At 42.4% G+C, this 22,417-nt stretch overlaps 1 protein-coding gene across 10 annotated transcripts in view; it reads left to right on the top strand.

Moving 5' to 3' along the window:
• Nucleotides 1–22,417, top strand: part of CDKL1 (cyclin dependent kinase like 1) — a 67,671-nt gene that overhangs the window by 22,290 nt on the left and 22,964 nt on the right. For all 10 annotated transcript variants that reach the window (XM_063651210.1, XM_063651214.1, XM_054447638.2 and 7 more), the window contains exon 3: nucleotides 15,825–15,946. In XM_063651210.1, the coding sequence (XP_063507280.1) occupies nucleotides 15,825–15,946 (122 nt within the window). The remainder of the gene's footprint in view (nucleotides 1–15,824; nucleotides 15,947–22,417) is intronic.

Genomic DNA, 22,417 nt, shown 5'->3' with positions numbered 1-22,417 from the left:
TTAAGTTCTGGGATACATGCGCAGAATGTGCGGGTTTGTTCCATAGGTATACATGTGCCACAGTGGTTTGCTGCACCTATCAACCCATCATCTAGGTTTTAAGCCCCACACACATTAGGTATTTGTCCTAATGCTCTCCCTCCTCTTGTCCTCGAATCCCCAACAGGCCCCAGTGTGTGATGTTCCCCTCCCTGTGTCCATATGTTCCCATTGTTCAAGTTGAGTATTTCTCCATGGATCCCTGGTTCCTTCTATTAGAGACTAGTATCAAAAAACGAGATCTAAGCACTTGGTATACATATTGCTACTGGGATGTGGTTGGTTCTAGGCCCTTTCAGCTGACCGAGCAAGGTAATATATGTGTGTATACCAACCTGTGTACATACACATATCTAGAGTTATTTCTATATGTAATCATCTGTATCTTTATTAAGCTAAACAAGAGTTCATACTGATGTCTTCAACTATAATCTGTGGACAAATGAGATGGGATTAGCTCACAAATCTAATGGGTCATTCTGGCCTCATCTCCTTGCTTATCTGGAAACTTGTATCAGCTTTTCCTCTACCCTCTTTGGTGAGGTTGTTTCATACATTTGTAATATAGTTAGATTCTTTTTGTCACAGTCTTCATTCTAACCTAGGATTCCCCAACCTCCTACATGATTTTTTAACACTGCGTATCTTAAGGTTCACACGTTGTGTTGTAAAGTTCTATGCATTTTGCCCAATGCATAATGTCATACATTCACTATTACAGTATCATATAGAATAGTTTCACTGCCCTAATAAATCCTGTGTGTTTCACCTACTCAACCCTCCCCACATCCTCTGAACCCCTGGCACCTGTTATTCTTTTTACTGTCTCTGTAGCTTTGCCTTTCCAGAATGTCATAGAATTGGAATAGTACAATATGTAGCCTTTTCAGACTGGCTTCTGTCACTTAACAATATGCATTTAAACTTTATACATGTCTTTTCTGGCTTGCTAGCTTATTTTATCGCTGGATGATATTGCATTATATGAATGTAGCACAATTTTTTCATCCTTTTTCCTATAGGAAGACAACTTGGTTGCTTCTAGTTTTTGGTGATTGTGAATAAAGCTGTTAAAAACATTTGCTTGTAGGTTTTCATATGGACATAGTTTTCAACCATTTGGGTAAATACCTAGGAGTGTGATTACTGGCTCATATGGTATAGCTATGTTTAGCTTTGTAAGAAACTGCCAAACTGTTTTCCAAAGTGGCTGTCTGATTTAGCACACCCAACAGCAGTGAATGAGAGGTCCTGTTGCTCAGTATCCTCACCAACATTTGGTATTATCAGCTTTTTGGGGGATTTTAGCCGTTCTAATAGGTGTGTAATGGTATCTCATTGTGGTTGTAATTTGGAATTTCCTAATGACAAAAGATGTTGATCATCTTTTCATGTGTTTAAAATTTCCCATCTGTATTATATCTTCTTCAATGAGGTATCTGCTCAGATCTTTTGCTCATTTTTTTGGTGCATTTGGTTTTAATGTGATAAATATTGCCAGTAACTTTCCCAAAAAGTTATAGCAGTTTGCACTCTAATTGGCCATGTGTGAGAACACCCCTTTCCCTACGCCCTTGTCAGCACTGGATGCTGCCAATCTTGCGTGTTTGCCTGCTGGTTAGGAAATAAGTGGCATCACGTTGTTTCTCTAATTTGACTTTCTCTTACAACCAGTGAGGCTGAGCATCTTTTCATATGTCCCTTTATCATTTATATTTCCTCTTCTGTGTATTACCTATTAATATATTTTGCCCATTTTCCCACTGGGTTGTCTTTTTCTTAACAATACATAAATAAGACTTCTTTGTAATATTAGGAATATAACCCTTTGTTGTAACTTTAACCCGTATTTCCCAGACAATTATTTGTCTTTTGGCATTGTTTATACTGTTTTTTTTTAACATAGTGAATTAATATTGTTAAAATGTCCATACTACCCAAAGCAATCTACAGGTTGAATGCAATCTTGATCAAAATTCCAATGTTATTTTCCATTGAAATAGAAAAAACAATGCTAATATTCATGTGTAACCACAAAATGTCCCATATAGCTAAAGCTATCATGAGAAAAATGAACAAAGCTGGAGCCATCACACTACCTGATTTCAAACTATTTTATAAAAATATAGCAATTAGAACAGTATGGTACTGGCAAAAAAAAAAAAAAAAAAAAAAATTAGACACATTGACCAGTGGAACAGAATGGAGAGCCCAGAAATGAACCCACACCTGAATGGTCAATTGATCTTTGATAGAAGCATCAAGAATACACAATGGGAAAAGCATAGTCTCTTCAATAAAAGATGTTGGGAAAACTGGATGTTCACATGCAGAACAATGAAATTGGACCCTTATCTCACACCATATACAAAAATCAACCCAATAGATTAAAGACTTAAACTGTAAAACTTCTAGAAGAAAACATAGGGGGAAAATTACACAGCATTGGTCTGGGCAGTGATTTTTTTAAATTTGACACCAAAAGCATAGGCAACAAAAGCAAACATGGACAATTGGGATTACATGAAACTAAAAAGTTTCTGCACAGTAAAGAAAACAACACTGTGAAGAAACAACCTATGGATTAGGAGAAACTATTTGCAAGCCCTACTCCTGATAAGGGGTTATATGTATCCAAAATATATAATGAACTCGGGCCAGGTGTGGTGGCTCACGCCTGTAATCCCAGTGCTTTGGGAGGCTGAGGCAGGCAGATCACCTGAGGTCAGGAGTTTGAGACAAGCCTGGCCAACATGGCAAGACTCTGTCTCTACTAAAAATACAGAAATTAGCCAGGTGTGGTGGTGCACGCCTGTAATCCCAAATATTCAGGAGGCTGAGGCATAAGAATTGTTTGAACCCAGCCAGGAGGCAAGGGTTGCAGTGAGCCGAGATCTCTCCACTGCACTCCAGCCTGAGCAACAGAGTGAGACTCCGTCTCAAAAACAAAACAAAACCAAAATACCCAAAACATACAATACACTCAAACAGCTCAAAAACTAGATGTTCCCCTCCCTTGGCCTCGCCTGGCCTCCCTCCTGTGCTCGGTGGTGCCCAAAGTCCAGAGGGGTCCGAGGCAGCAGGGGGCTGGCGTGTTAGCATGTCCCTGAGCATGCGCACACCTGGGCGGGTCATGACAGTCCCTGGGCTTGGCCATAACTTTGCTCTGAAATCGGAGCGGGCACCAGGAGTGGGGAGAGGTCAGGCAGTAGGAGCAGGCACGGCACGTCTGAGCCTGCAGGGGCAGGGGGACCTCCCAGGTCCCAAGTGTGCAGAGATGCCCAGGTCTGCAGCCATGACTGGGTGGCTGCAGCTGCCTGGGAGGGTGGGGCTCCTGCCCCTCCAACCTGAGGCTCCCATCTGTTCCCAGCTCCTGCCAGCTCCAGGGAGCACACAGCCATGGCTGTGCCTCCCCCACTGCAGCCGGCATCATGGCAGCAGCTGCTCCAGATGGGCCAGTGGTGCCATCACTGTCTCTAAAAAAGGGGGAAAAAAATAAGCCTGGGATCTGAATGGACATTTCTGAAAAGAGGACATACAAATGGCCAACAGATATATGGAAAAATGCTCAACATTTCTAATCATTAGGGAAATGCAAATTTAAACCACAATGATATATCATCACACACCTGTCAGGATGGCTGTGATAAAAAAGATGTAAGATAAATGTTGGCGAGGATGTGGAGAAAAAGAAACCCTTAAAGTTGTGGATGGGAATGTAAATTGTGGAAAAATGTATGGAGATTCCTCACAAAATGAAAAATAGAATTACCATATGATCCAGCAATCCCACTTCTGAGTATTTGCCCAAAAGAGTGAAATTAGAAATGTCTGCATTCCTATGTTCATTGCAATACTGTTCACAATAGCCAAAGTAATAAAATTAACCTGAGTGGCCATCAGTGGATGAATATATAAAGAAAATGTAGTATATATACACAATACAGTACTATTTAGCCTTAAAAAAGGAGGAAATTCTGACATTTGTGACAACATGGGTGAAATTGGGGAACATTTTGCTGCTGAGTAAGCCAGGCACAGAAAGATAAATGCACATGTTCTCACTTATATGTGGAATCTGAAACAAGTGAACTCATTGATATAGTTTGGATATTTGTCTCCACCCAAATCTCATGTTGAATTATAATCCCCAGTGCTGGAGATGGGATCCCGTGGAAGGTGTTTAGATCTTGGGGGCAGATCCCTCATTACTTGGTGTTGTCTTCGTGATAGTGAGTTCTTGTGAGATCTGGTCATTTAAACAGGTATGCCCCACTGCCAATTCCCTCTCTCTCCCTTGTTCTTGGTTTTGCCATGTGACATGCCTGCCCTCCTTCACCTTTTGCCATGATTGTAAGCTTCCTGAGGCCTCCCTAGAAGCTAAGCAGATGCCAGCCCCGTGTTTCCTGTAAAGCCTGCAGAACCATGAGCTAATTAAACCTCTTTTCTCTATAAATTACCCAGTCTCAGGTATTTATAGCAATGTGAGAATAGCCTAATACATTCTTAGAAGCAGAGAGTGCTTCTAAGAATGGTGGTTACAGAGGCTAGGGGATGAGGAGAATGGAGAGATGATGGTCGAAGGGTACAAAATCTTAGACAAGAGGAATTAGTTGCATTTCCAAGATCTGTTGCACAGCATGGTGAATGTAGTTGTTAATTATGTATTGTACACTTCAAAATTGCTGAGACAGGCTGAGTGCAGGGGCTCACACCTATAATCCTAGCACTGTGGGAAGCTGAGGCAGGTGGCTCACCTGAGGTCAGGAGCTTGAGGCCAACCTGGCCAACGTAGTGAAACTTCGTCTTTACTAAAAATACAAAAACTAGCCAGGCATGGTGGCAGGCACCTGTAATCCCAACTACTTGGGAGGCTGAGGCAGGAAAATCACTTGAACCCAGGAGGCAGAGGTTGGAGTGAGCCAAGATCGTGCCACTGCACTCCAGCCTGGGTGACAGAGCAAGACTCTGTCTCAAAGAAAAAAAAAAATTGCTAAAAGAGTAGATTTCAAATGTTCTTACCACAAAAAAATGGTAAGTATTTGAAGTGTGGATATATGTTAATTAGCTAGGTTTAATTATTCCATATTATAGTCATAAATTCTAACATTAATTTGAACCCCATAAACATATATAATTAGCCAGGCATAGTGGCTCATGCCTATAATCCCAGCACTTTGGGAGGCTGGGGTGGGCAGATCACTTGAGGTCAGGAGTCTGAGACTAGCCTGGCCAACATGGTGAAACCCTGTCTCTACTAAAAATACAGAAATTAGTTGGGGGTGGTGGCTGGTGCCTGTAATCCCAGCTACTCAGGAGGCTGAGGCAGGAGAATCGCTTGAACCCAGGAGGCTGAGATTGCAGTGAGCTGAGATCGTGCCACTGCACTCCAGCCTGGGCAATAGAGCAACTATATGTGTGTGTGTGTGTGTGTGTGTGTGTGTGTGTGTGTGTGTGTGTGTGTGTGTATTATATGTAATATATGTATATATAATTATAAATTGTATATTTATAATAAGTTTACAATTTACAATAACACTTTAAAAGAACAACAAAAAATTATACGTCTATTGCTTGTACATTTTTCTACTTTTGATAGAAACACGGACATATTAAATATTTCACTTTTAACTCTAGTATAAGAAATTCAGTAATGCAAGAGTGATGATAAAGAGCAACTCTCACTTGGCATCATGATCAGGGAGCAATAGGGAGTGGTGGGGACTGTGGTGAACTAAAGCATACAAGCCTTGTCTAAAGTGAACAGCTGCTCTCAGCCCTAGCTCATTAGTGCCACAGAGTCTACAGGCCTAGACCTGCTGATCCCCAGCATTTGCAAGAGACTCCTGATAACCAGGATTTTAAAGTAACATTTCCTGGTTAAGAGTAGCGGCCGGGTGTGGTGGCTCACACCTATAGTCTCAGCACCTTGGGAGGCCGAGGTGGGCGGACAACTTGAGGTCAAGAGTTTGAGATCAGCCTGGCCAACATGGTGAAACCCCGTCTCTACTGAAAATACAAAAATTAGCCAGGCACGATGGTGCACACCTGTAATCCCAGCTGCTTGGGAGGCTGAGGCATGCGAATTGCTTGAGCCCGGGAGGTGGAGGTTGTGGTGAGCCGAGATTGTGCCACTGCACTCCAGCCTGGGTGACAGAGTGAGACGCCATCTAAAAAAAAAAAAAAAAAAAAAAAAAGGTTGGCAACTAGCACAAAATTCTTCAAAATCTTATGGGCTAAACAGGCCAAGCAATTGATCTTAGAAGATGGAGGGTCTGAGCTTATCAGAGCAGATGGGTGCCCAATGAAGACAGAGGACTGATGACACAGAGAGGCAGCTGCCCACATAGGATACATAGCATTCTCAGCTCTGCAGCGAAACCAGGTAGGGCTCTGGCTAAATTCAACCTCAGAAAAATGAAGTCCTTCTTTTAATGTCACAGAAAATACTTGACTTGGCAACATAATATGGAACATCAGTATTTGAAACACAGAGAGAAGGCTGGGTACAGTGGCTCACGCTCATAATCCCAGCACTTTGGGCGGCTAGGGTGAGAGGATTGCTTGAGCCCAGGAGTGTGAGATCAGCCTGGGCAACATAATGAGACAGTGTCTCTAAAAAAATTAAAAAAAAAAAAAAGCTTGTTATGATGGTGTGCACCTGCAGTCCCAGCTACTCAGGAGGCTGAGGGAAGAGGATCACTTGAGCCTGGAGTTTGAGGCTGCAGTGAGCCATGATCATGCCACTGCACTCCAGCCTGGGTAACAGAGAAAGACCCTGTCTCAAAAAATAAAAAATAGACTGGGCACAGTGGCTCACGCCTGTAATCCCAGCATTTTGGGAGGAGGAGGTGGGCGGTTGGCTTGAGCCCAGGATTTCGAGATCGGACAGGGCAACGTAGCGAAACCCTGTCACTACACAAAATTTTAAAAATTAGCTGGGCATGGTTGTACACATCTGTAGTCCCAGCTACTTGGGAGGCTGAGGCAGGAGGATCACTTGAGCCTGGGAGTTTGAGGCTGCCATGAGCTGTGATTGCACCACTGCATTCCCACCTGGGTGACAGAGTGAGACCCTGTTTCAAAAAAGTAATAATAATTTAAAAATGAAAATTTTAAAAAACACAAAGAGAAAAGGAAGACTAAAATAAAATAGCAGCAGCAAAAGTGGAAACTTTTGTACATGGGAAAGTAAATCTGAGTCCGAGCAGGCCTGTGCTTCTAGATAGAGCATTAACTGAAGGACAGTGATACTGGCCTGGTAAGGAGCACCAAGAGCTTCAAGATTAGCCCAGCACAGATGCCCCAGGCCTGAGGCTTTGGCTTCACAGACTTGTGTATAGGAAGGAATTGTCATTAAATGAGCCCCAAACATCTTTGTGGTATATATGGTAATTTAATCTGTTCTGTCTATTAAGTTCACTTGTATGTACCATGAACATGTTGGGTAAGCCTGTAACAGTTTGTCTATCATGTTGCTTAGTTCTTCTCATCTAATTCCTTTGTATGTCCCGAAAGAACTCCATTCAGCATTGAAGCAGAAACATCCAAACCCTTGTGAATGCAAACATTCACAATGTTGGGGCTATGATGGACACCTCCAGCTATTCGCTGCAGACTGGTTTGAGGATCGGAGGTGTCCCTTTGAGTTCTACCCCTAAGGTCAGTGGGGTCAATAGAGAGGAGTAAGGTAGTTTGAGATGTTAAGTCCACATAATCTGGCTTCTGGTCTCACCACTGCACCAATACCGTTTCCAATAAGGTCACTCGACCCCAACCCAGGGAAGCCCACCAGCCATCTCTCAGCCCTCTGTTTCCATCTGACCTTTCAGCAGCATCTGTCAACACTGACCACTTCCTCCTCCCATGATGTCCCCATGGCGCCTGCTCTGCTGTCTTCTCTCTTATCTTAAGGGGCCTTCTTCCCTTTCCCCTTTCGTGTTTCCTCCTCATCAACCACACATCTGGGTGGGAGGGTTCTTTAGAGGGCTTTCTCATCTCACTCTCGCTCCTCCGGGGCAACCTCCTCTCTCTGTCTATGGCTTCGCTTACACACATGCGGACTCCCTGGCTTTTATCTTCAGCTCAGATGCTGGCTGACATAACAACTCCACTTTGGTGTCTCAGATCCCCACCAATTCAATGAGACAAAGCTAGTGACTTCTTTCTCCCAGTCTTACTCCCCCTCTCTGGGATGGCATCACCATCTGCCCCAGTGTGTAAACCTTTGTGTCATTTTTGACACTTCCTTCTCCCCTGTCCCTCACCTGCAGCCAATCACCACATCCTGACTATTCTGATAACAAAATACATCTCAAGACAATGCTTCTCACCGACTACCCTGCCTCTGCTCTGCTCCAAGACACCACAGTGTCAGCTATCAACAGCCACTTCATCCATTTTGCCTCCTCCAAGCCATTCTATATTCTGCTGCCGTAGTGAGCTTTTAAGGGCCCCATGGTATCATATCATGTCTTGCTGAAATTCCTTCCAGTGGCTTCCCATTGCACTAGGATAGAGTGAATTGCTTAGCGTGGCCTGCAAGGCCCTGTAGGATCTGCCTTCTGACTGGCTGGCCTTGATTCCATGAGCCTTGATTCCACCAGCCACACTGTCTTTCAGTTGCTGAAGTGACCCAAGTTCTCTCCTGGCTCAGGGCCAGTCACTGCCTGGAAAGCTGCCATCTGTGCCTTTACCACCACCCCTGCCCTTGGTCTGGTCAGACCTTTATCCTCTAGACTCAGCTCAAGGTCACTTCCTCAGGGCCAGTTTCTCTGAGACAGCCTAATTTCATAGATTATTTATGGCACTTCTTTGTTTAATGCCTGAGTCCTCTGTCTCATTCACCAATGCCTGATGCAGAGTAGGTGCTTATATTAGTCAGGGTTCTCTAGAGGGACAGAACTAATAGGATAGATGTATATATGAAGGGGAGCTTATTAGGAGAATTGGCTCACACGATCACAAGATGAAGTCCCACAACAGGCCGTCTGCAAGCTGAGTCCCAAAACCTCAAAAGTAAGGAAGCCATCAGTGTAGCCTTCTGTCTGTGGCCGAAGACCGGAGAGCCCGTGGCAAACCACTGTATAAGTCTAAGAGTCCAAAAGCTGAAGAACTTGGAGTCTAATGTTCGAGGGCAGGAAGCATCCAGCATGGGAGAAAGATGAAGCCCGGAAGACTCAGCAAATAAGTGCCTGCATTATTCTAGCTGTGCTGGCAGCTGATTAGATGGTGCCCATCCAGATTGAGGATGGGTCTGTCTCTCCTAGTCCTCTGACTCAAATGTTAATCTCCTTTGGCAACACCCTCACAGACACAGCCAGAAACAGTACTTTGCATCCTTCAATCCAATCAAGTTGGCATTCAATATTAACTATCACAGGGCTCTAGGGATATTTGTTGAATATATGAACACAGCCAGACGGGGACTGGGTTCATAAGGGTGCTATGCCAGACCACATATCTGCTGCTCTGGAGTATTTTCAGGTCACCTGGAATCCTGGCAACCCAGTGAAAGTTAATAATTTATTTTAAAATATTGATAATTTAATATTTATAACCCCTAATTAGGATTTAGTATTAATGATCAGCTTTCTATATTAAAATTATTCTAAAAACAGGTTGAGAGATAAGTTGTCAGCTACTTGCAATAATTTGAAGATTATCTCATGGAGGAAGATGGGAGAGACAAGTTACACCTTCCTGGGTTGCCAGAGGCACTGTAAGCCCTCAAAGGAAGCAATTTGGCAATATATATCACAAGCCTTAAATTGTCTATATGCTCCTTAAAGCTGGCCATAATATGGTAAAAATACTGTGATACTCCTGGCCAAGGGGTAAATATGCACAATCCTTTTGGAAAGCAATTTGACTCTATCTAGTTAGAGCCATATTTCTGGGGCTCTAGATGGTGCCCAGTTAACTTCAGGTCATTCTCAGTTAATGAATCATTAACTTAATGGCCACTTCCTCAAAGAGATTTTCCCTGAACCACACCTCACCCTCAAACCAGATACTCTTTACCTCATTTTTATAACATTTATCATATCTATAATTACTTCTCCAACATCTGTCTCCTTTCCTAGGTTCTAAGCCCCAGGCGGGTAGGGGCAGTACTTGCTTTATTTGTCTCTATATCCTTAGGGCTAACACAGTGCCATATGCACCTTAAGATATATAAATAATTGTTGAATACAATGAATAGAGAAAAATCATTCTAAATAAAAATAGATTTAACTCAAATCTAAATTAACAATATCAATAATTAACCTTTATAGAGAGGTTAACATTTACCTGACCCTGTTGTATGTGCCTGTGTGTAATTGGCAGTACAGCCCTTGCACTTCTTACTCTTACAGATGGAAAACTGAGGCCTAGAGAACTTAACTAACTTGGTCCAAGTGAGGCAACCAGCTAGTAAGTTGTTTATCAAAACCTTATTTATAATAGCGAAAAATTGGAAAGAACCTACATGTTATTTGAATATTTAATACATGCAGTTATCAGAACCTCAGTTTTCTTTCCTTTTTTAAATAGACAGATTTATTTATTTATTTATTTCGAGACAGAGTTTTGCTCTGTTGCCCAGGCTGGAGTGCAGTGGCACAATCTGGGCTCCCTGCAACCTCTGCCTCCTGGGTTCAAGTGATTCTCATGCCTGAGTCTCCCGAGTAGCTGGGATTACAGGTGCGTGCCGCCACGCCTGGCTAATTTTTGTAGTTTTAGTAGAGACAGAGTTTCACAATGTTGCCCAGGCTGGTCTTGAACTCCTAAACTCAGGCATCCGCCTGCCTTGGCCTCCCAAAGTGCTGGGATTACAGGCATGAGTCACCATGCCCGGCTAAGAACTTTGGTTTTCAAAAGATTTATAGTAACATAGCAAGATGGGTGCAATATAATAGTTACTGGTCCCATTCAGACAAATGAATATGGCTGTGAGAGTGTCCTTTACTGGAACAGTGCTACTCCTTGCTTGGGTGCCAAGGTCATAGCTCTTGCGGTACATACCAGCTGTGTCAGGGTGGGGCGGAGGAAGCTGAACAGAGAAAGTAACATCTGGAGGTGGGGAGTGCTTTAGAGACAGGAAACTGAACACGTCCTGAAATGAAAGGGAGTGTGAGCCTTCTAGGAAGTGAGAGAAATTCAGTGGGTCCAGAAGGAAGTTATAAGTGGTGGGGTGGAGAGGTAACCAGAGGCCAAATGGAGAGGACCTTTGGGCCTTGTCTTGGGGCAGCAGTGTCCTGCTGTGATCACTGCACGTTTGGACATGGCAAGTGGGAGGCACCAGCCTTGGCATCCAGAGAAGGTCAGGGGATTTCTTTGGGTAGAATTGATGCATTTCTACTTTTGTTAGAAGAGCCAGCTGGAGACATGAGGACTAAATATGGAATGTGGAAAATGGAAAGAGAATTCTAAGATTCAAAGTCTTGGCCTCAATATCACATCCTGTCAAGGGAGCAAATAGTGTGAAAATGAAAGTAAAGCCTAAGGATGATTATTTTTCAGTCTGAAAGAAAACCTCTGCTTTCTGCAAATTCTGTCATAAAGTTAGTATTTAGCCTCTTTTAACCTGGTTGTTTGCTCTCTGTTTGAAATGTCTTAGTCAATCCAATTCAGAGGTTTAAGACAGTAGTCAGTTCTATCCTACTATGTTTGGAGAATGTTAGTTCAGGCTAAGGGTTTTCAGGTATGATAACAAATGTGGCATTTTATAGCTTGGAGTGCCCTCAGTTCTAAGATCCAAATGTGTCCGGAATTGGTGGGTTCTTGGTCTCAATGACTTCAAGAATGAAGCCGCGGACCCTCGCGGTGAGTGTTATAGTTCTTAAGAACTGTAACACAGAGGCGTGTCCAGAGTTTCTTCCTTCTGACGTTCAGATGTGTTTGGAGTTTCTTCCTTCTGGTGGGTTTGTGGTCTTGCTGGCTCAGCAGTGAAGCTGCAGACCTTCCTGGTGAGTCTTACAGCCCATAAAGGCAGTGTGGACCCAAACAGGGAGCACCAGCAAGATTTATTGCAAAGAGTGAAAGTACAAAGCTTCCACAGTGTGGAAGGGGCCCCCAGCGGGTTGCCACTGCTGGCTGGGGCAGCCTGCTTTTATTCTATGTGGCCCCACCCACATCCTGCTGATTGGTCCATTTTACAGAGAGCCGATTGGTCAGTTTTACAGATAGCTGATTAGTCTGTTTTGACAGGGTGCTGATTGGTGCCTTTACAATCCCTGAGCTAGATACAAAAGTTCTCCAGGTCCCCACCAGATTAGCTAGATACAGAGTGTGGACGCAAAGGTTCTCTAAGTCCTCACCAGAGTAGCTAGATACAGAGTGTCGATTGGTGCATTCACAAACCCTGAGCTAGACACAGGGTGCTGATTGGTGTATTTGCAATCCCTTAGCTAGACATAAAGGTTCTCCAAGTCCCCACCAGAGTAACTAGATACAGAGTGCCAGTTGGTGCATTCACAAACCCTGAGCTAGACACAGGGTGCTGATTGGTGTGTTTACAAACCTTGAACTAGATACAGAGTGCTGATTGGTGTATTTACAATCCCTTAGCTAGACATAGAGGTTCCCCAAGTCCCCACCAGACTCAGCAGCCCAGCTGGCCTCACCCAGTGGATCCCACACCAGGCCGCAGGTGGAGCTGCCTGCCAGTCCCATGCCGTGCGCGGGCACTCCTCAGTCCTTGGGTGGTCGATGGGACTGGGCGCCGTGGAGCAGGGGCGGTGCTGGTCACGGAGGCTCGGCCACGCAGGAGCCCACAGCGGGGGGAGGGGAGGGGAGGCTCAGGCATGGCGGGCTGCAGGTCCCGAGCCCTGCCCTGCGGGGAGGCAGCCAAAGCCCGGCCAGAAGTCGAGCACAGCAGGGGCTGGCCCAGGTGCTAAGCCCCTCACTGCCCGGGGCTTGCGGGCCAGGGGGCCACTCTGAGTGCGGGCCGCCAAGCCCACGCCCACCCGGAACTCGCCGATTCCCGCCTGCGCCTCTCCTTCCACACCTCCCTGCAAGCTGAGGGAGCCGGCTCCGGCCTTGGCCAGCCCAGAAAGGGGCTCCCACAGTGCAGCGGCGGGCTTTAGGGCTCCTCAAGTGCCGCGAAAGTGGGAGCCCAGGCAGAGGAGGCACCGAGAGCGAGCGAGGACTGCCAGGGCTGCCAGCACGCTATCACCTCTCACAAAGGTGATTAATGGGCTGCTCTGTTTCAATGGTGGTGGTGCGTCCTCCAAAATTCATGTTGAAACTTCACCCCCAGTGCAACTGTATTAAGAGTTGTGGCCGCTGGGAGGCAGAGCCCTCATGAATGAGATTAGCACCCCTATAAAGAGCTCAAGGTTGAGGGGGGTGCTCGCTTGCCTTTCTGCTTTTTGCCATGTGAAGACACAGCAACAAGGTGCCATTTTGGAAGCAGAGAGCATCCCTTGGCAGACACCAATGCCAGCACCTTGATCTTGGATTTCCCAGCATGCGGAACTGTAACAAAAAAAATTCTGTTCTTCATAAATTACCCAGTCTCAGGTATTTTATTATAGCAGCACAAATGGACTAATAAGATATGAGCTTTAGAAATATCTTGAATTTTTTATACTTGTACATCAAGTATAATATCCTGAGCAGGAATTTCACATCTTGAAAATACAGAGGGATTTTATAGAGAAAATGAGAAAAGAAAAAAGAACTTTCTTCTTTAGTATCTCCTTGTGGGCTGCTTTTATTGTCACTGCCCACTGCTTTTATTGTCAAATGTGCTGTAGCATGCAGTTCAAGAACTTCAATTTTCTTCCTTCTACCTTTTATCACTTATGGAGTAGCCTGCTTGTCTATGATTAATACCTCTGGATACACAGTGAATCACCTGGGGAATGCAGGTGAAACAAAACAAAACATATGCCTGGCTCATTCCTACAACCAAAAGAATTGAAAGTAGAGTCTCAAAAACGTATTTGTACGTTCATGCTCACAGCAGCATTATTCACAATAGCTAAAAGGTGGAAACAAGCCATGTCCATAGATCAAAAGATGAATGGATAAACAAAATGTGGTATATTCATACAATGGGATATTATTCATGCTCAACCTTGCTACCACTTGGGTGAGCCTTGAGGACATAACGTTAAGTGAAATAAGCCAATCACACACACACACACACATATACTACTCTATCATTCCACCTGTAGGAGGTACCTAGTCAAAAATCAGAAAGTGGAGGCTGGGCGCGGTGGCTCATGGCCGGGCTCGATGGCTCAAGCCTATAATTCCAGCACTTTGGGAGGCAGAGGCAGGTGGATCACCTGAGGTCAGGAGTTCGAGACCAGCCTGACCAACATGGCAAAACCCTGTCTCTACTCAGAGTATGAAAATTAGCTGGGCATGGTGGTGTGCACCTGTAGTCCCAGCTATTCAAGAAGCTGAGGCAAGAGAATCACTTGAATCTGGGAGGTGGAGGTTGCAGTGAGCTGAGATCTCACCACTGCACTCCAGCCTGGGCAACAGAGTGAGACTCTGTCTCAAAAAATAAAATAAATAAATAAATAAAAAGAAAGTGGAATGGTGTTTGGCAGGGACTGGGGGGAGGAAGGAATGGGGAATTAATGTGTAAATGAGCATAGACTTTCAGTTTTGCAAGTGAAAAGAGTTCTTGTGATAGGTGGTGGTGATGGTTGCACAATGTGAATTTACTTAATACCACTGAGCTGTACACTTAAAATGATTAAGATGATATATTTTGTGTTATATGTATTTTACCACAGTTCTAAAAATCAGGGGGGAAAGTTAATGCGATAAAGCAACATTTGATTGTAAAATTCTTATGGAAAATTATCTGGTGGCACTATCAAAGAATATTTGGAAAAAGAGGAGCAATCTGCCAAGTGTTAAATTGTACAACAGTAGGTAAAATGGACTGTAATTGTGATCTGATAGTGAATGGGCACTGCAGAAGGGACTCCATGATTGATATGTTTTCCTGTGACTTTTTTTGTCTTTCTTAGTGTAAGTCTCTTATTTTCTTATGCAGAAAAAAAGAGACCAATGCCTAATTGTAGTATTTCTGATGGCATTATGTTCAGAAAGGGCCAAGAAGCTAAGTACAAGATTTATCTCTGCCAAAGCTAACATTCAGTTCTGGGCTTTTTTTTTTTTTTTTTCCCTAGACACACATTTTCAGGCACATCAGATTGGAGAGTAAATAATGATGGAATGCCTGTTATGTACAGGGCCTGGTGCTGGAAGTACAACAACACAATTTTGATGAACAAAAGAACAGACCCTGATGCCGTTGTTCGTATATTCTATTGAATTTATCTGTTGTAGCTATTGATACCAGAGAACATTAAACAATTAACTGAACAATAATTACTAAGTAAGAATTACATATTAATTATTTATTAATTACTTAGTAATTCTGAAAGAGTCATACTTCAGGGGGGCTTTTAGACATACAAGGCACTGAAGCAGTGTGAGGAGATTAATGGAGACCCTAGGAAGGGACATTTGATCTGAACCTTGAAAGCTGAGTTTGTATTACCATCTCCCTTCTCTCTTCATTCTTTTTTATTTTCCTGCCTTCTTATACCTCTCTTTGCCCTCACTAACCACCTGTATTATAATCATCTTTCACTTACAAGCTACTGACAAATAGCTTGTAAAGAGTAGTAAGATGATACTGTTTACAGCCTCCTTCAATCCAAGAATGAAATTCTTAAAGGACAAACAACTTACTTTTTACTGGATCAAGATTAGAGAAAGCTGTCTTTCACAAGTCAAGTTTAGTACTTTGTTTTTTTGTGTGTTTTCAGCAACTCAAGCATCCCAACCTTGTCAACCTCCTGGAAGTCTTCAGGAGGAAACGGAGGCTTCATCTGGTGTTCGAATATTGTGACCACACAGTTCTCCATGAGTTGGACAGATACCAAAGAGGGTGAGTGATCCATCCCTTACAAGCAAAACAAAGACACACTGGGATTTGTGAGCAAAAAGTGGCAATGACTCTTTTTAAGACCAGGTAAGGTTGGGTGCAGTGGCTCATGCCTGTAATCCCAGCACCTTGGGAGGCCGAGACAGGTGGATCATCTGAGGTCAGGAGTTCAAGACCAGCCTGGCCAACATAGTGAAACCCTATCTCTACTAAAAATACAAAAATTAGCTGGGTGTGGTGGCGGGTGCCTGTAATCTCAGCCAGTCGGGAGGCTGAGGCAGGAGAATCGCTTGAACCTGGGAGGCGGAGGTTGCAGTGAGCCGAGATTGCACCATTGCACTCCAGCCTGGGCAACAGGGTGAGACTCTGTCTCAAAAAAAAGACTAGTTAAAAACAGCCAGTGTTTGTACAACATACTCTGCTGCCGAGGTGGACAGCAGAAAGATTACAAAAAATGTTACAAAAAGATTAAAAAAATAGTCATTTTAGTGAAGAAACTAGCAGAAGCATCATTAGATTGAACTTGATTTCTTTGGTACTTTATCTCTGCATAGAAGTGATCTCAGTCTCTAAGAAAAGGAAGGATATTAGTCCGTGCCTGACCAGGGAGGTAGAAGGGCTTGGAGATTGAAAGGAAGATTCCAAAGGCAATGGCTACTAGGAAGTTTGAGACTAAACCAAACATGGTATTTCATTGGAAGCAATCCGGGTGTCTACTCCGCTGTATTACTCAGGATTTCTTTGGTTTCAAGTGACAAAAACCCAACTGAAGCAAGCATAGGTGAAAAACAATTGTGTTGCAGCTGTAACTGGGAAGGGTGGGAGTGACTCCGGGGGCTCCGCTGATCTTACCACACAGCTCTCTCTAGCATATGCAACATCTTTGCGTGCATTGGAAGAAGACTTGGTGAGCACACAGAGGCCTTGTCCAAGAAAAAGAAAAAAGGAGGAGGGGTCCCTTCCTGCAGTTGAGGGCAGACTCTTGCAAGGTGAGAGGACTGGATTCCAGCTCCCACCCACTCCTCAGCTGGGTGTTTTCAGGCAGGGCAACGTAGGTAGTGGCTGTTCTTTCTCACTCTCTCCCAGCCCTAATTCTTCTTCATTGTGCCTTGCAAATAAGCTTCCCTTATATGGTGGATTTGGGAGGGCATGTGGGTGGCATGGGCTGGAAGTTTGGAAGGGGAAAGTACAAAATAGAAAGCATGGCCACAGGCTTATATCAATCTATATAGCTGTTCTAGAAGAAAGGAAGTTCTAGAAGAAGGTAGCATCTGCACATTAAGTCTAGTGGAACTCTGATTGGCTCAGCTCAGGGGATGCAACTATCCCTGGGGCCTATTACTGTGGCTAGAGGAAAAGGATGAAATGATTAGCAGGTCCTGGGAGATATTATTCAAAGAGAGCTTCATGGTGAAGGTGGCCTTGGAGTTGAAAGGGGAGGAGACTTTAGATAAGTTGACCAGGGATGAAAAATATCCCATCCTTTCCTTTTTTGGCTGTGTTCCCGGGAGCCCAACTTTGTCTGGGGACAATATGAAGAGTGGATTATAGATTAGAGCCACAGAATGGTGTCCCATCCCATGGACTGTGAATGGCTCCCATTCACACTTCAGTGGCTGGAGGCTGAGGCTCCTCCAACAACTCTTTCAAGTCTTTGCCAGGGGCTTGCTCTGCCACGTGGTGATGGTTATATATGATCTGCCGTGACCTCCAGGCAAATGGAATGGAAGTGGCTTGTGGTTTGTTAGTGACCACAGCACAGACTTTTCATGTTTCAGAATGTTAATTTACATAGCCAGAGAGAGCCAAGAGGACAGACACCTCCCTTCAGAAAGTCATCAATACAGAGAAATTATGTTTTCAAAGGAGAAAACATTTTATATGTTGATATTTGATCTTTTGATGGCTTGCAAGTGACACTTCAATTAAACTTATGAATATAAGTTACTCATGGATATGTGGTACCAGAGGGATGTTACAGGGAATTTGATTAATCATGTTGAGTGGCTTGGGAACACTGATTTGTGGAGTCAAAAGCAATAAAAGCTCTTTTTTTGGCATATAGTTTGAACAGAATAAAAAGGGTGATTACAGTTTGAAAGCAGATTTTTAAAAACCCCACTGGCTAAAATATGTTATATACGTTCCAGGAAACAGAAAATGCTTTAATATGGGAGTCAGAGAAAACAGAAAGACCTGTAGATAAATGTGTGATTAATTACAAGCAACCTCATTTCCAAATGGTAAAATGCTATGGTTTGCCAAATATAAGATTTACTTAAGGAAATCTTAAGGAAATCAAATATAAGATTTACTTAAGGAAATCAACCCCCGACAGGCCTCAGTGTGTGGTGTTCCCCTCCCTGTGTCCATGTGTTCTCATTGTTCAGCTCCCACTTATCAGTGAGAACATGTGGTGTTTGGTTTTCTGTTCCTGCATTAGATTGCTGAGGATAACAGCTTCCAGCTCCATCCTGTCCCTGCAAAGGAAATGATCTCATTCCTTTTTATGGCTGCATAGTATTCCATGGCGTGTATGTACCACATTTTCTTTATCCAGTCTATTATCATATGAAAACTTTTTAATTTAGAGACATCATACTATAAAATAAAATTTTGTAAGCACATTCACAGTAAAGGTGAGTTAGCATTATCTGTGTGACCTTGGGCAAATTGCTTACAGGTGTCTTCACCTGTAAAAATGAGAGTTTAGGACTAGGTAAAGTTTAAGGGGACTTCTAGCTGTATAATGCTATGAATTGATGATCAATACCCTAGGGGTCAGAAGACTTGGGTTATCTTTCAGTTTCATATTTTATCTATTAGACAATATCAACAAAGCATAAGCTACTGATGCTGGTGTTGCCAGGTTGGGTTACCAGCCTGCTTGGTACCAGGTAGGGTCCTCTTAGGTTAGTATACTTACCCTCAGAATGTCCTGTGATCACTTCTTATATTTCTAAGTACAGATTTCTAAAATACAAAGTTGAGCATGCCACCCTCTACATAGAATCCTTTAATAGCTCCCCAAAGCTTACGGGTATGGGGAAATCCCCCCAGCATGAGATGCAAGATCTTACTCACTCTACTGCCCCACTCCCCACCAGTTTGCCCACAATACATGACCCATCCTACCAAATTCCTTGCATTCTAGGTTCAGGACATGCTGTTTGCTCAGCAAGCATGGGTTTCCCTACTTTCTCTATTCTACCTGGAAGACTCCTGCTGTCCTTCCTACATCTCACATATGACTCCTTTATGATGCCTGCCAGCACCCTGGCCTCTATAACATCTTCTGGGATTGTTTATTTACATATCCCATTTGCCCAGTAAAATATACAACCCTCAAGGGCAAGAGCTGGGCCTTCCTCACCTGTGGATTCTCAGTGTCTTCTAGCTGCATGTTTGGCACTTGGTACATACTCAGTACTTGTAGAATGACTGAATTAGCAAACCAATAAATTGATAGTTACAAAATGATTTTAAAGAAGAATAATCATAACAAGGTTTGGATTTTCAATTTAAAAGTTACTTTGATTTAAAATTTCTAAAGCCTAATATTGTCAAAAGAGATTATGAAGTACTCTGCTGGAGCAACCTGTCCAGAAGGCAATTTGGCAATCAATGTATGGTATTAAAAGTCTTAGAGGCATTATCTTAAACCCAGCAAGTCTACTTTGAATAATTTACCATAAGAAAATATTTGAATATAAGTGCAAAAACTTAGTTACAAAAGTATTTATTGTTATGGGATATTTTTAAGTATTGTTTAGAAAGAAAAAATTGCAGTCAACTGAAATATCCAACAATAGATAATTAGTTAAGTAAATTATAATAAAGTTTTATGATTGAATACAGTGGACCCATTAAGAATAATGCTTATGTTAATAGATAAAATATATATTGACATAGGAAAAAGTTCATGAGTGGTTGTCAAATGAAAAAAAATTATACCATAATAAAAATACATATTATTTCATTTTCATAGAATTTATATGTAGATGGGAAAAAAGACAAGTAATCTGAACATTACTAGTGATTAGTTATGATTGTTATTGATTTTTTCATTTTATTTGTGCTTTTATATTTTTCATGTTTAATTTATTACTATAGTAATGTTTTAATGTTTAATTATTAAAAATAATTCTTGCCAAATCAGACTCAAAGACTTCTCATTTGAACCTGAAATGGACACTAATTCATCTTCTTATTAACATGCTTGTAACTTCTGGTACTCCCTTGGAAAGCTTTTGGAGAAGATCCAACTTCATGTTGCTACTAACACAAGCAAGTTTATACCACAAGATATGTATCCTGTTACAGTAATATGAATACATGTCAATTATAATTCCCAGTGCTTAGGTTTATGTTTTTCTAATTGTCCCCATTCACAACCATTCCTTGTCTTATACAGAACTTAAAAAGCTTTGTATCTATTATTCTATAAATGACTGGTCTCCCTGTGTCAAAGTTTTACAAATAACTGGTTTGGAAGTTTTCTCCTCATTTTTCTGCCTACCTATATGTTCAGCCAGACATAAGACTTCATTGATTCTTTCCTGAACAGATTTAATTACCACCATTTCCTTCTCTGAATAACACAGTTTGTTCAAAGAACATCTCCTGGGTAATGTACATTACTGCAAGTTTTCAGTTTCTGACAATGAAATTCCAGAAATTTTCTCTCTCTTTTTTAGATTAAAAATGATGTGTTGTTTGTTGCAAATTTTTAAAGCAACACAGACATTGAAATGAAGGGCTGGGGGTGGTTGCTCACACCTGCAATCCCAGCACTTTCGGAGGCCGAGGTAGGCGGATCACTTAAGGTCAGGAGTTCAAGACCAGCCTGGCCAACATGGTGAAACCCCGTCTCTACTAAAAATACAAAAATTAGCTGGGCATTGTGGTGGGCGCCTGTAATCCCAGCTACTCGGGAGGCTGAGGCAGGAGAATCACTTGCACCCGGGAGGCGGAGGTGGCAGTAAGCTGAGATAGTGCCACTGTAGTCCAGCCTGGGTGACAAGAGCAAAACTCCATCTCAAAAAAAAAAAGAAAAAATTGAAATAAATAAAATCAATAGCTTTACATACTGTTCTGCATTTATTTTGTTTTTATTTAGTTAAATAAATTAGTTAATCTTAGAAACAGGGTCTTGTTGCTACGCTGCTCAGGCTAAACTTGAACTCCTGGGCTCAAGCGATCCTCCTGTTCCAGCCTCCTGAGTAGCTGGGACTACAGGTGTGCCCCACCACACCAGTCTGCATTTTTTTTTAAATGTACTCTGGAGCTTTCTCCTTATCTATACATATCTACCTTTATATTTTAAAAATGGCTGTATAGAATTCCATTGTATGAATATACCATGATTTCTTAGTTCAATCTCCTATTGATAAATATTTAGATTGTTTCCAGTTATTTTCTATTACTGACCATGCTACAGTGAACAACCATTTTCGTAAACATTTCTTTAGGATAAATTCTTTGTAATATATTCTTTTTTAACAAGAGTTTGACCAGACCCCCAGCCCTTCCCATCTTTGTGATAGCCTTGTGTAGAAATGAAGTCTTAATGAATGCCAACTGTTTGATGATCTGTGTCACAAATGTTAGACAAGCAGCAGTGGAAAGGATGACTTCTGTAATTGAGAATGCTGGAAAGAGATACATGTTATTTCTTCATCATCTCTGAAGAATTTCACATTTCTGAAGAATTTTTAAAAATTGGTTTGATGTCTTCACTTTCATATGGTAGTTGTTTACATTTCTGTCTGTCCGATTTTGTTATCAGGACATCAGGGTCACAATACAGCCTCCCCTAAAAACTTGGAGAGACAGAGATTGCTTTCTGAAAGATATTTTATGAAACGAACACATAATGCATCAGGGCAGAGATATGCAAAGCAACCTTAAACAGAGAGAATGGCTGCTAGGCTTGTTAGATTTGACTGACTCTATGTTTTATCTAATGATAAATTATTCCTAATGTCAAGATGGATGCAGTTAAGTGATCTCAGTTTAACAGCAATAACGAGTCAAATTGCCTACTTTCCCTCATCCAAATTCTTTGCGCATCATTCTGATTATAACTTGACTTTCTTTATGAAATTGTCTACAAAGAAAGCATGAGCTAGTACTCAGAATTTGGGTATGGGTGAATACGTTGGCACTCTGGTTTTATATGACAGGCTAGTTAATTTGTTTAATGTTCACTTGCCCCTTTGAAATGGATACTGTCTTGGTGTGCTGACAAAATTGAGTGTCTGTGTCTGCAAGCCTGAAGACGGTAAAGGCAGCCAAGCTTTTCCAAATGAAGCACCACATTCTCTGTGTTCTGTGATGAGATGGCTGTTTTTCCCCTCAATTCTATTCTTCGCTTAATATTCTTTTCTATGTATTTTCTGTATATGTTGCATTATAATTTTTAGATCTATTGTCAATGACTGTAAAATATTACGTTAAGTTTATTATGTCTCA

The sequence above is a fragment of the Pongo pygmaeus genome, chromosome 15 (genome assembly GCF_028885625.2).
Source record: "Pongo pygmaeus isolate AG05252 chromosome 15, NHGRI_mPonPyg2-v2.0_pri, whole genome shotgun sequence".
Lineage (NCBI taxonomy): Eukaryota > Metazoa > Chordata > Mammalia > Primates > Hominidae > Pongo > Pongo pygmaeus.
Note: the sequence above shows the minus strand (reverse complement) of the source record. Positions and strands in the feature narration are given on the sequence as shown.